The following is a 12,653-nucleotide window of genomic DNA, read 5'->3' on the forward strand; positions in this document are numbered from 1 at the left end:
TGTATTGGAAACTAAATTCCGTTTGGATATATATATATATATATATATATATATATATTAATATATATATATATATATATATATATATCTAATCAGGTCTGGTTTGGATATTTGTGCTTATAGGCTGTTATTACATACAATAGTTAATAGCTCACTGCTTCTTTCATTGTATGGATACCAAAATGTAGAAAAAAACTCTAAAACATTAACTTACCTATTAAACCATGTAACCTTATTCACATCCTAAAACGGTATAAACAAACAGAAAACTTCCTAATCTTCCTTTTGTACCTCTTAAAAAACTTAATCCATAGAAGAAGAGCTAGATTCTTCTGTCTCGTCTCCATTGAAACTAGAAGGCAACTCCACACCAGACCTACAACCATTAGTATTGATCCAATAAGTCATCAATTTGATCTCTCTTTTGTGACAAACAAATATGCATTATGAATGTTTTTTACTAACCGGTTTATCTGGTCTTTTCTTTCAAAAGTCTCGCTGTTTGATGGTTTTGGAGTATAAAGTTGTTGAGGATAGCCATGTTTCAATCCTTTGGTAACCTATTTTAACACAAGACAAATTAAACGCTAAGAAGAACAAGAACTTGTTGGACCATGCAAAAACATCAAACTCACCAGCGGTTCACCGATTGAATGCAATTTTCTCTATGATTCATCTTCTCTCCATGATACTTTCCCACCTTCAAAAGAAGATACAACACAAAACACCAGTCATGTTTCTTCCATTCAAGATCAAGGAAGGAACCTGTAGACGTTAGATGTTATAGAGAAAATCATTACCATTCCAGAAGATGGATCTCTCTCCATTGAATCAGAGGATCGGCTGCTACTCAGAGGCAACATATTTGAAGATTTAGTGAGGTAACCGGTCTGGCGTCCACCATTGAATATGCTTTTATCATAATCATGAGTCTGATTGGTTCCAGAGAGATTATGGAAGTCGGCAGTCATATTGTTTCTCGAACCTTCAGCCCGACCTTTGGAGCTTATATGACTCTTCTTGTTGTTAGTTAAAGGGACACCTTGAGGTAGACCTTTGCGGTCAGGGACTGTATTAGAGTAACTGAGGGAAGGGGATTTAAAACTTGGTTCCCGAAGACTCTGCTTATCTCCTAGACTAGGCTCCATCCCACCCATCATGTCATCATCATCATCATCATCATCCTCATCCTCTGATGAATGCATCTTCGATTTACGAGCTAGTTCATAGCTCTATTATAAGATATCAAACACAAAGAAGGTTAGATTATAATAAAGATTCTAGTTTTTGTCTGCAAAGTATAAGAAGAGAGGCTTCAAGAACTTCACTTACAGGACCAGGAACAAAGCCCTTCCTAGTTCCAGTGAAGTATGGAGGGTGAGACCGTCTTTGACTCCCAACATAGATTGGCTCTGACACATGAAGAAGATGACTTTAGCTTCTCTAAACCACTAACTCAAAAAAAAAAAAAAGCTGAGACATTTTTAACATGACTCACCTTGAACTATAACATTAGTCTGAGGCTCAAATGCACCAGGAGGAAGAGGATCAAACACAACCCCAAGAGGTGGACCATCCTCTCTATACTGTCTTCCTAACTGTCTCTTCACCGCAGTAATAGCAACATTCTCATTATCTCCCTTCACTTTCAAGTACCCGAAGGCTTACTAAACCCATAGCCTCTCATCACCTGAGGATGCTCACTACGTGCAACATATCTAGAGCTTTCCACATCTTTGCTAGAGACAAGATTCTTGTGTAACGATGATCGACGTTCCGAAGATGTGCTGTCTTCTTCACCATCATCATCATAAAGCCTTTGACTTTCAACTTCCCTCGGCTTCGCGTTCCAGTAATCCGTTTGCTTAGTGCTACCACATGAATCCTGTCGAAGCACGCTGCCACGATCTTGAAGAACAACGCTTGACCGATCTTGACTCCCTCCTATGTTGTTCCCATCTTCTTTAACGGAACGTTTGTCCTTTAACCTTCTATGGCAGAACCACCCTGAGACTTGCTTCTCAGTTAACCCTATTTCCTCTGCCATCTTAGCCTTCATTTCTTCGCTCGGGTACTTATGCTCTGTACAGAAACCAAGTCACAAGCATAAAGCATTATACAACTTTTGAATAAAGGAACAGATACACACACACAACAAAGGTATAGATTTACCATTGTAGAAATTCTCAAGGGCCATAACTTGGATAGGAGTCTTAAGCTTCCGTTTCTTGCTGTTCTCTGCAGAATGTTTATCGCCATCAGCAGGCATCTCCCCTGAATCTATTAAGAGAAAAGAAAAAACAAATAGCATGATTCAACCATAACGATGAAATATGGAAACCTATTCTCGATCAAACACAAACAAGTCTTACTTCTGTTTCAATCACCAAGAAACTAATCAAAACTTTTCATTATGTTTTTTTTTTCAAACATTCTGCAAAATCAAACCTTAAATCTATCAGCTTTTGACCTTTATGTGATCAGCCAAAACACCAATCAAAACAATGAGAAGATCAAAATCTAAATTTCCTAAAAAAATGCTGCCAGTAATTCCACGAATTAGAACCTTAAATCTACATAGAGTTTCACACAAAGGATGCAACTTTATCAGTTTCTGACCTCTTTCTATGATCTGCCAAAACAGCCCTTAAATTGTAAATACTTCCACATGTCTTAGCTCCATTGTTAGTGTACCAAAATTCACGATTCCTTTGATGGGTTTCACTAATTAAAACTACAAAACATGGGAATCGCATTGTGATTCGACAGATTACAAAACACAAACTCGTGAGGATCATTGAAAAGCTAATTCTCTAACGTAAACTCGCAGGAAACAGCGAAGAATAACAACAGCTAAACAATGGTAACAGAGATATTGAACAGAGAGAGGAGGAAGATAACCTGAGAGCATATTTTCCAGAGATTTGATGTATCTAAATTTTCAAAAACCTAATCAAAACTCTGATTTTCTCCTCATCCGAGGAAGAAGAAAACTTCCCTTCACGAACAAAACAAAAAAAAAAACTTTTTTAACCGAGCCGGTTTTATTAAATCGGAATGTTTAAACGACTCGAACCGGCTCAACCGCATTTACTATAAAAACGGGGTATTGGGCTTCAACCGAAGTATACCGAACCGATAATTTTTAGTTTTCAGTTTCACATCCGGTTTATCTACAATCGGTTTTTTGGTTCGGTACACAGAAACTGATCGGTTCGACAACCATCAAACATATAAACTAAATATATAACCAAATTTACCAGACTAAATTTTTTTACCCAGTTAACCGAATTCCAACACAAAATAACACTCAAAACCAAACTGAGTTCCAAAGTAAACCAAAATATAATTCGGTTCAATTTTGATGAATATTTTTCCAAAACGTCTTCGAAAACCGACAGAAAACAACAGAGAAAACCGAATGCGCAGCTTTTAACAGAAGTTCTATGAACCGGATTGGTTTTAGAAACCCGATGATTCGAACCGGGAAATCTAGTGTTGGGCCTTACTGTGGGTCTGATTGGAAAAGGAGCAAATAAAAAGTTATTAGGCTGACTAGACTCGCACTCTGGGCCTCAGTATGGCCCTAATTGGACAGCGAAGAATAAAGTAGAGAGGCGACGAATAGTTTTCTCAAACCGAAACCGCCATGGCTACAGCTTCAAGGTTTCTCCGGAAACTACAGAGGTCTCTCAAGCTTCCTCCAACAACCCTTCTCCGTAGCAATGGCACGAGGGTTTTAAGCTTTCCTCCTGTTCACAAAAGTAACGAGCCATTTGGATCTCGTATCCGCCATGATTCTCCTGTTACTACCAGAAGCTTCTCTTCTCAAGGTCCTGCCCCTATCGATTATAGGTAATTTTATGTCCTAATCTCTTTATCTTAATCTTTTATTTCACTGTTTCCAACTTCGTAATGAAAATGTGAACAAACGGAGAGAACAACAGTTCGGTGTTGCAGGAGGATGAGTTTCACAAATTAGCCAACTTCACTATAAATGACCTTCTTGAGAAGATTGAGGTTTGTAAAAGCTAGAGACTTTGGCTTGCTTTAGATTTGCAATAGTCTCCTACTTACTTACAATGTCTTGGCTTGGAACAACATTGAATTCATCATGTTCAGGATTATGGTGATAATGTCCAGATTGATGGTTTTGACATAGACTACGGGGTAAAGATACACTCTTTTATTGCATTTACGCTCTTGTTTCTGTTTTTTTTTTTTAACAACAGTCCTTTTGTTGATGTGTCCAAACAGAATGAAGTTCTCACCCTTAAGCTTGGATCTTTAGGCACATATGTAATGAATAAGCAGACCCCAAATCGGCAGATATGGATGTCTTCACCTGTCAGGTATAGATTCTTCATTCTTGTTTTTTTTTTCTCTGAAAGCTGTATAAATCGAATTTATTATCTGAATCATCATGTTGTATTGTATCTTCTGGTTTTTGTATTCACATTTTAGGGAAACACGACAGCTTTATCATCTTCTGCTGTATCTTTAGGGGTCTAAATCTAATTTATTATCTGGATCATCATGTTCTGCTGTATCCCTTTTTTGTATTTGTAATTTATGGAGCAAGGAAAGCTTTTATAGCTGTGTATATCGCTGCATTTGACTTTGAGCTTCCACATCTTGGATTCACATTGATGTCATCTTGATTCTTCCTTTTTTCTTCATATTGTTTTTGGCACAGTGGTCCTTCTAGATTTGACTGGGACCGTGATGCTAATGCGTGGATTTATCGACGAACAGAAGCAAAGTTGCATAAACTGTTGGAAGAGGAGTTAGAGAGCCTATGTGGCGAACCAATTCAACTCTCATAAGAAAAAGCCTTAACACAGTATTTGTGAGTTTATCTAGGAACTGCTCTGCCCTTTCAAGCTTATGTCTATGAAACATCCAGATGAATAAACAAACTAGGCACATGAAAAAGTTGTTTCAGTGTGAAACCTGATTGATGTTTTTTTTTATTGTACTTTTGTTCAGTAATGTTATGTCTCATAGTGGCACTGTTACACAATGTGCACCATTTCTTCGCTTTTAAAGCTCTCTTTGTTTAATCAGAATCTGAAGCTGTCTTTACGCGTTTCATATGAACATTTTTCAAGAATCTCGCGTTTGTCACTCTAAAAGTTCAAAACTCTTATTCATAAAAGACCTGAAAATGGTTGGTTAAACAAAGTTTGCACTGCAGGATCAGTCCTCACTCTTTCAAAAGCACCAGTAAGGACAAAAGGTTGACTTCTTGGACACCGCTGTCCCCTTCTCTCAATAATTCACGTTTAGGTACCCCTCAAGTCTCTCCCACTCTTAATAAATTACTCTTAAAATACGTTTTTCTTTTTAATTATCTATAGAACCATCGCCGAGAAAGTTGACACAGTGCGCGAACTGATCACTTGTGCATCTACATACACTCACTCACACAGTAGCTAAGAGAGTGTAGAGTACTATCTACTACTTTCATGGCTTTTTCTTCTTAAGACATTTCAAACACACATGATTAGCTGCGTCCCACAAAATATAACTTTTCAAGGTGGGTCATTCGTTGACGTTGAGGCAAACTTTTTTCTTTTCCCTTCAACACGTTTTGAGGTCTAAAGAAGAAAACAAATAGACATACCAAATGTGTAAGAGATGCAACTCATTACTCAGTAGTACTTGTCAGAGAAATGGTACTTTCTGTCTTCTTTTATGTGTTATTCCTGAATCTTTATCGATTAGATTGCTTTGTTGCAGTTAAAGACTCCGTGACATTGGTCAAAGGTTCAGCATTGATCAATGATAGCCATGGAGACACTCTCGTTTCAGCTGGTGAGAGATTCGAGCTCGGCTTCTTCACTCCTAATGGAAGCTCTGATGGAAGAAGGTACTTAGGGATTTGGCTTTACCGTTTACATCCACTTACAGTTGTCTGGGTTGCAAACCGTGAAGCTCCGGTTCTTCACGGTTCCGGCATTCTCACTATCTCTAAAGATGGAAATCTTGAAGTCACTGATTCAAAGGGAAGAGTGTATTGGGGCACAAACGTTGAACCTTCCTCTGTGTCTGCGCGGAGGACGGTGAAGCTGATGGACAATGGCAATCTTGTGTTGATGAGTGATGAAGCAAATGTGGTTTGGGAAAGTTTCAAGAATCCTACTGATACTTTTCTTCCAGGGATGAGGATGGATGAGAATATGACTATATCATCATGGAGAAGCTTCAACGATCCATCACCTGGAAACTTCACCTTTGAGATGGATCAAGAAGAAGACAAACAGTTCATCATTTGGAAAAGATCAATCAGATACTGGAAAACCGGAATTTCAGGTAAATTCATGGGATCAGATGAGATGCCTTACGCAGTTTCCTACTTCCTTTCCAACTTCACAGAGACTTTAACCGTTCACAATGCCTCAGTCCCACCTATCTTCACATCTTTGTATACCGATACAAGGTTTATCATGACCCCATCTGGTCAAGCTCAGTACCTCCGGTTAGACGGGGAGAGATTCTGGGCACAGATTTGGGCTGAGCCTAGAGACCAATGCAGTGTCTACAATGCTTGCGGAAATTTCGGTAGCTGTAACAGCAAGAACGAGGAGATGTGCAAGTGTTTGCCAGGTTTCAAGCCTAGTTTCCTGGAGAAATGGGTCAATGGTGACTTCTCTGGTGGATGTTCAAGAGAGTCAAGAATCTGTGGAGGTAAAGAAGGTGTTGTGGTGGGAGACATGTTCTTGAACCTGAGTGTGGTTGAAGTAGGAAGTCCGGATTCTCAGTTCGATGCACATAACGAAAAGGAATGCAGAGAAGAGTGCTTAAACAATTGCCAGTGCCAAGCTTACTCTTATGAAGAAGTTGATACCAAGTGCTGGATTTGGTTGGAGGATCTCAACAATCTCAAGGAAGGCTGTTTAGTAGGTAGCCGTTACATATTTATCCGCGTAGCAGTTTCTGATATAGGTAATCAATCTCTTATGGCCTTTAAAATGAATTAGGATATAAAATTCTTGAGTGTTTAATTGCTGCTGAATTCTACAGAGACGACGAGTAGAGATTGTGTGACCTGTGGCTCAAATATCATTCCTTATCCTTTGAGCACAGCTCCTGGATGTGGCGACTGTAACTACCTTAATTTCAACTGCAATATGACCACTGGTCAAGTCATTTTCAAAGGATCTAACAACTCATACAATGTTACAAGAATCAGTCCTGATACTCACAGATTCTTAATCAAGACAAAAGATGTGGTGAAAAACTGCACAAGTATTTCAGAGTTGAAGCTATCTTCACCTTTTCATCTCACGGGGCAGTGCAATGCTGACTTGGTTACTGGAGGAACTGAAGTGGAGATTCGTTGGGATCCTCCGCTTGAGCCAACTTGCTCTTTATCCGTCGACTGTACAGACTGGCCAAACTCATCTTGCAGTAACTCTGGTGACGGGAAGAAACGGTGCGTATGCAATCATGATTTTAAGTGGGATGGCTTCAGCTTAAACTGCACTCAAGGTAACGCTATGACAAATAAATCTCACTTCAATATCTTAAAAGATGTACCACTTTGCTTAATGTAGTCTCTCATTCATGTTTAGAGCAAGCTCGAGGGAAATATGGGGAAGCTAAAACACCGGTGGCTTTGATCATTGTGTTAACGTTTACAAGTGCAGCCATTCTGGTTGTTCTGTCAAGTACTGCTTCTTATGTATATTTGCAAAGAAGAAAAGTGAACAACGAACTAAGAAGCATGCCAAGAGGAGTTAATGTATGTGACAGCGATAGACGTCTCAAAGATTTGATTGATTCCGGAAGTCTTAAACGAGATGATACTCAAGGCATTGATGTTCCTTCTTTTGATCTCGAGACCATCATATCTGCAACATCCAACTTTTCAAGTGCAAACAAGCTAGGGCAAGGAGGGTTTGGACCGGTTTATAAGGTTTGAATGTGCTTTTAATCTTACAGTTGAGTTTGATTTTAGAGAGAGTTAAAATGTTTTGTGGCTTCAGGGAACGTTTCCTGGAGATAAAGAGATAGCAGTGAAGAGGCTATCTCGCTGCTCAGGTCAAGGACTAGAGGAATTCAAGAATGAAGTTGTTTTGATTGCCAAACTCCAACACCGGAATCTTGTTAGACTTCTTGGCTATTGTGTTGATGGAGAAGAGAAACTGTTACTGTATGAGTACATGCCACACAAAAGCTTAGACTTCTTCATCTTTGGTAAGTAGTTAGCCCTCTCTCTTATTTTTTAACAAGTCTTTCTTCTGGCTCAGTTCATAATACAAATCTGGTTCTTGAAAAGACGGGACGCTGTCCCAGCGTTTAGATTGGAAGAAGCGTTGTAACATCATTCTAGGAGTGGCTCGTGGACTTCTGTATCTGCATCAAGACTCAAGATTGAGAATCATCCACAGGGATTTGAAAGCGAGCAACATTTTGTTAGATGAGGAGATGGATCCCAAGATTTCTGACTTTGGTTTGGCTAGAATATTTGGAGGCAATGAAACTTCAGCTAATACTAACCGAGTCATTGGAACTTAGTAAGGTTTAGTTTGCCCTCATTCCTTAGAAGATTTATGTTAAACTACAAACATTATGGTTTTCTTTTTGTATTGCAGTGGATACATGTCTCCAGAATATGCACTAGATGGGCTATTCTCATTCAAATCAGATGTCTTTAGTTTCGGTGTGGTTGTGATTGAAACTATTAGCGGGAAGAGGAACACCGGTTTTCATGAACCGGAGAAATCTTTAAGCCTTCTAGGCTATGTGAGGGAACTGAGACTTTTTATTAGACACACTACTTTATTTTCAAAAACTTGACTGATAAACAGATTTGCAAATAAATGTGCAGGCGTGGGAACTCTGGAAAGAGGAAAGAGGGCTTGAGTTACTGGATGGAGCTCTACAAGAAACATGCGAAACAGAGGAGTTCTTGAAGTGCTTGAACGTTGGACTGCTATGTGTACAAGAAGATCCTAATGATCGTCCTACTATGTCAAGCGTTGTTTTCATGCTCGGAAGCAGTGATGCAGCTACTACGCTTCCAGATCCGAAACAACCGGCTTTTGTCCTTAGACGTTTCCCTTCATCAAGCAAGGGTTCTTCATCTAGCAAACCAGAAACTTGCTCCCAAAATGAGCTTACTATAACTCTTGAAGATGGAAGATAACGACAGCTCTCAACATTTACTTGTGACCATATATTCAAGTAATACATTTCTGTCGTATGTATAACTCTTGAGAGGCATCTTGTTAAACGCCTTTCAATGCCTCAGCAGAGATATGGCTAGGATCAGAGTTCTTTCTGGCACTCTAACAATCCATGAATCTAACAATTTCCAAGTTGTTGAAGAAAGATTCCACTTCATAGGTTTGAGATTCATGAATCTCTGAGTAAAGAACTGAATCTAGCAATGGAGTAAAAACTTTTTAGAACAAAACATAAGCAAAAAGAGGGTCAAATCAGAATATTGGTTGGGTTCTGGTGGGAGGTCTAAATGGTTTGACTTCAAGTTATTGAAAAAGATAATTTTGCATCTCATATTTGATCTTTTTTCTTCTCTAAGATTACTATATCATGTTTCTAACTATCTGCCATTTAAATAAATCTGTGAAGCCGTAGACTTGGCAATGTGATATCGTATAAACAGACTACAGATTTGCTAAAGTAAGTTGTTGTGAAACTCCCATTTCTTGGGTGTCTCGAGGTTACTTACATACTTGTAGGCAAATTTGGTCAAAAATCAAAATCTTGGCCACCTCCAGCTTTTTAGATATTTAATTACCATGCTTGAGTGATGTGTACGTACGAAACGTCTTGAGAGTTGAAAATGCTGCACTCCCTTATTTATTGAAACAATACTTCACACAACTTATTTAATGGACTCGAGGCAGTTTGACCATTCAGAGAAAATGGACTCTTCCTCTGCCCTCTTCCTTGGGACCATATGTTCATTGAGTGATGTCTACAAAGAAAAGTCTTGGAACTTGAAAACTTACTTCACTCCATTTATTTAAATAGATATGGACTTGAGAGAGTTTGATCATCAGATAAAAAAAAATGGCCTCTACCTCTTCCTCTTTGACGACGGCTCCGGTGATGAAAGTCGAGAGTGTATAAACTGGGCGGAGCTTCCGTCTGAACTGACGTCATCGATCCTGGGAAGGCTCGACACTGTTGACATACTGAACAACGCACAGAAAGTGTGCAGGTCATGGCGTCGCGTTTGTAAAGACCCTGCCATGTGGCGAAAGATTGACATGCGCAACTCTGACGCTTTCGGGTACGATGTCCACATCATAATGATTGTCATGCGTTACTCTGGAGACTTAAACCTGGAAGTCATGTGGCGCCACGCAGTCGATCTTAGCCAAGGAGGCTTGGTTGAAATTGACTTTGGGTATATTGGTACTGATTCTTTTCTGAACTACATCGCCCATAGGTATACTCTCCTCTCTCTCAAAACCAATGGTCACGTGTTTTTGCTAGGAAAATTTCTTTTGTGAATATGTTTTTCGCCTAATCGTTCTCACATGTCTTTTTTTACAATTGTTACACGCGATTACTTGCAGTTCAAGTAATCTGAGAAGCCTTAAATTTGCATTTATGCCCACGATAACAATTGAGGGACTTACGGAAGCACTTGGGAAGCTTCCATTGCTTGAAGAATTCGAGGTCTCACACTTCACATTGTTGGGAGATTCTCTGAAAGTTGTCGGCCAGTCTTGTCCTAAACTGAAGACACTGAAATTACACCGGTACGGAATGGGGCCTCCTCGAGACGTGAGTGATGATGATGCTCTAGCTATCGCTGAAACAATGCCTGGACTTCGCTTCCTCCAACTTGTTGGAAACTGTTTGACAGACGTCGGCCTTAACGCCATTCTGGATAATTGTCCTTATCTGGAACACCTTGATCTACGTCTTTGTTTAAACCTTACAAATCTTGTCGGAGATTTGGAGATCGCTGAAACAATGCATGGACTTTCCTTCTTCCAACTTGTTGGAAACTGTTTGACACACGCCGGCCTTAACGCTATTCTGGATAATTGTCCTTATCTGGAACACCTTGATTTACGTCTTTGTTTAAACCTTACAAATCTTGTCGGAGATTTGGAGAAGCGGTGTTCCGAGAGGATCAAAGTTTTGAGACGACCTATTGACTCGACTCATGATTATCCGTATGATGTATATTTTTATGAAGATGATCCCTTTGAAGATGATTACCCTGAAGATTATGATATTTGATATGTTCAGTTACATGCATCTCTAGATTCGTGGTGAGATAATCTCATTATTTCTCAAGTGCTTTTTTTTTTAGGATCTTCCCTTCGTAGCCATGTTGTCTTTTCTTTTTGCAAAACTCTTTTTTTTTTATTATTATATTTTACTAGGTTTTCGCGGTTTGAACATTTTGAATCTGTTAATTTTTTATATTTTATTACTATCTATATAAGTTGTTTTATTTAAGTTTTTATTTTTTATAAATCTTTATGAGCTATATATTTTCAATAGTTTTGCTTTATTTTTCTAGTATATTTGAAGTATGTTTAAAAAGAAATTATAAGCTATACCACATATATTTTAATATTATCAAATAGAATTTCTATTCTTTAAACCAAATAATGAATGTGTATTAATTTTCTCTGCAGTGTTATTCTCTTTTGACATATACATAATTTATATTTTTTGGTATTTTTCAATTCTCGTTTAAAATTTTGAATAGTGTTTATGGAATTGTTAAAGTAAATTATTTTTAATGGTGTTACAGTGAATACTAATTTCCTACACTGATTTTATTAGTTTTTAAATAGGGAACATATGGTTAATCAATATAAGTTTTAATTTTTATATATTTTTAAATTAATTCTGTTACAAATATGATTTTTCTTTTTCCCTTTTTGATGTTTTTAATTTTGTGAAAGTATCTACTTTTCATCATTATAACCTGCATTTTTGTTGTATATTTTTTATATTGTATATATAATAAGTATACATCTACATTTGTTTTTTCCTTTCAGTTTTAGAGATTGTTTCTTTGTATGACGTATATTTTTCCATATATAGTTCTAAGTCAGTCTTTACTATATGTTTAATTATATTCAGGTTTTTTGTTATTGTATTCTTCACTTTTTAAATTATGTGTGTTTTCTAGTCTTTTATATATGTTTAGTTATATACTCAGTGTTAAGTCATTGTTGTTTGCAGTTCTGCATTTGTTTTGTGACTTGCATTTTTTTTATAATTGTGATATCAGTTTTGTTAGGGTTTTTCTTCTTTTATATATATAAAAAATATTTTTACATTCTTTAAACCAAAGCTGTAGTTTAAAACAATAAGTAATATATGATAACAGTTGTAATTTATTAAACTGATTAACTTTAGTTTTTCTTTGTTGTGTCTCTCATGTTACATTTTTATAATTTTCTCGCAATTCCTTTTTACACTTGTTGTATACTATTTTAATATATGAGAAAAAATATTGTAATAGCGTTTGAAATCTTTTTATCCAAAACACTTGTATATTCATCAAATATAAGAATAAAATTTTGTTTTAGTCCAAAATATTTAATCTTTTTAAATCCAGAATTTGAACTGTTTTAAGTTAATAATTTTTAACTATCCATATCACATAAAAATTGAGAATAATTATATCATAATAGTTAAGT

At 37.3% G+C, this 12,653-nt stretch overlaps 3 protein-coding genes across 8 annotated transcripts; 2 read left to right on the forward strand and 1 right to left on the reverse strand.

Moving 5' to 3' along the window:
• Positions 1–140: 140 nt before the first annotated feature.
• LOC108828265 (homeobox-DDT domain protein RLT1) lies at positions 141–3,041 on the reverse strand. Its single transcript, XM_018601898.2, is given in 10 exon segments — positions 141–376; positions 466–560; positions 636–664; positions 667–700; positions 801–1,232; positions 1,333–1,412; positions 1,499–1,660; positions 1,663–2,082; positions 2,173–2,280; positions 2,902–3,041. Coding segments are annotated over 10 exon segments (1,443 nt in total). The 5' UTR covers positions 2,912–3,041; the 3' UTR covers positions 141–303.
• Positions 3,042–3,587: 546 nt separating this feature from the next.
• Positions 3,588–5,092, forward strand: LOC108828266 (frataxin, mitochondrial). The gene is made up of 5 exons (XM_018601899.2): positions 3,588–3,855; positions 3,948–4,020; positions 4,123–4,170; positions 4,258–4,352; positions 4,697–5,092. Exons 1-5 carry the CDS (start codon positions 3,650–3,652, stop codon positions 4,824–4,826), a joined length of 552 nt encoding a protein of 183 aa, XP_018457401.1. The 5' UTR covers positions 3,588–3,649; the 3' UTR covers positions 4,827–5,092.
• A 104-nt stretch (positions 5,093–5,196) lies between these two features.
• On the forward strand, positions 5,197–9,366 carry LOC108828264 (G-type lectin S-receptor-like serine/threonine-protein kinase At4g03230). 6 transcript variants are annotated; one of them, XM_056995215.1, is made up of 9 exons: positions 5,197–5,289; positions 5,361–5,678; positions 5,743–6,948; positions 7,027–7,494; positions 7,578–7,921; positions 7,992–8,202; positions 8,285–8,522; positions 8,601–8,751; positions 8,837–9,366. In XM_056995215.1, exons 2-9 carry the CDS (start codon positions 5,630–5,632, stop codon positions 9,152–9,154), a joined length of 2,985 nt encoding a protein of 994 aa, XP_056851195.1. In that variant the 5' UTR covers positions 5,197–5,289; positions 5,361–5,629; the 3' UTR covers positions 9,155–9,366. The 6 variants fall into 6 exon arrangements, with proteins under 6 accessions (XP_056851195.1, XP_056851196.1, XP_056851198.1 ...); XM_056995216.1 differs by having other exon boundaries at positions 5,361–5,633; XM_056995218.1 differs by lacking the exon at positions 5,361–5,678 and having other exon boundaries at positions 5,204–5,289.
• The last annotated feature ends 3,287 nt before the right edge of the window (positions 9,367–12,653 follow it).

Source organism: Raphanus sativus, chromosome 9 (genome assembly GCF_000801105.2).
Source record: "Raphanus sativus cultivar WK10039 chromosome 9, ASM80110v3, whole genome shotgun sequence".
In the NCBI taxonomy this organism is placed as follows: Eukaryota; Viridiplantae; Streptophyta; class Magnoliopsida; order Brassicales; family Brassicaceae; genus Raphanus; species Raphanus sativus.

Bases quoted from the DNA above. Each gene is read 5' to 3' on its own strand.
- LOC108828266 (XM_018601899.2), top strand. From the start codon at position 3,650: ATGGCTACAGCTTCAAGGTTTCTCCGGAAACTACAGAGGTCTCTCAAG. The intron at 3,856-3,947 runs GTAATTTTATGT...AGAGAACAACAG, and splicing joins CCTGCCCCTATCGATTATAG to TTCGGTGTTGCAGGAGGATG. The intron at 4,171-4,257 runs GTAAAGATACAC...GTGTCCAAACAG, and splicing joins GTTTTGACATAGACTACGGG to AATGAAGTTCTCACCCTTAA.
- LOC108828264 (XM_018601896.2), top strand. From the start codon at position 5,676: ATGGTACTTTCTGTCTTCTTTTATGTGTTATTCCTGAATCTTTATCGA. The intron at 7,495-7,577 runs GTAACGCTATGA...ATTCATGTTTAG, and splicing joins CAGCTTAAACTGCACTCAAG to AGCAAGCTCGAGGGAAATAT. The intron at 7,922-7,991 runs GTTTGAATGTGC...TTGTGGCTTCAG, and splicing joins GGTTTGGACCGGTTTATAAG to GGAACGTTTCCTGGAGATAA.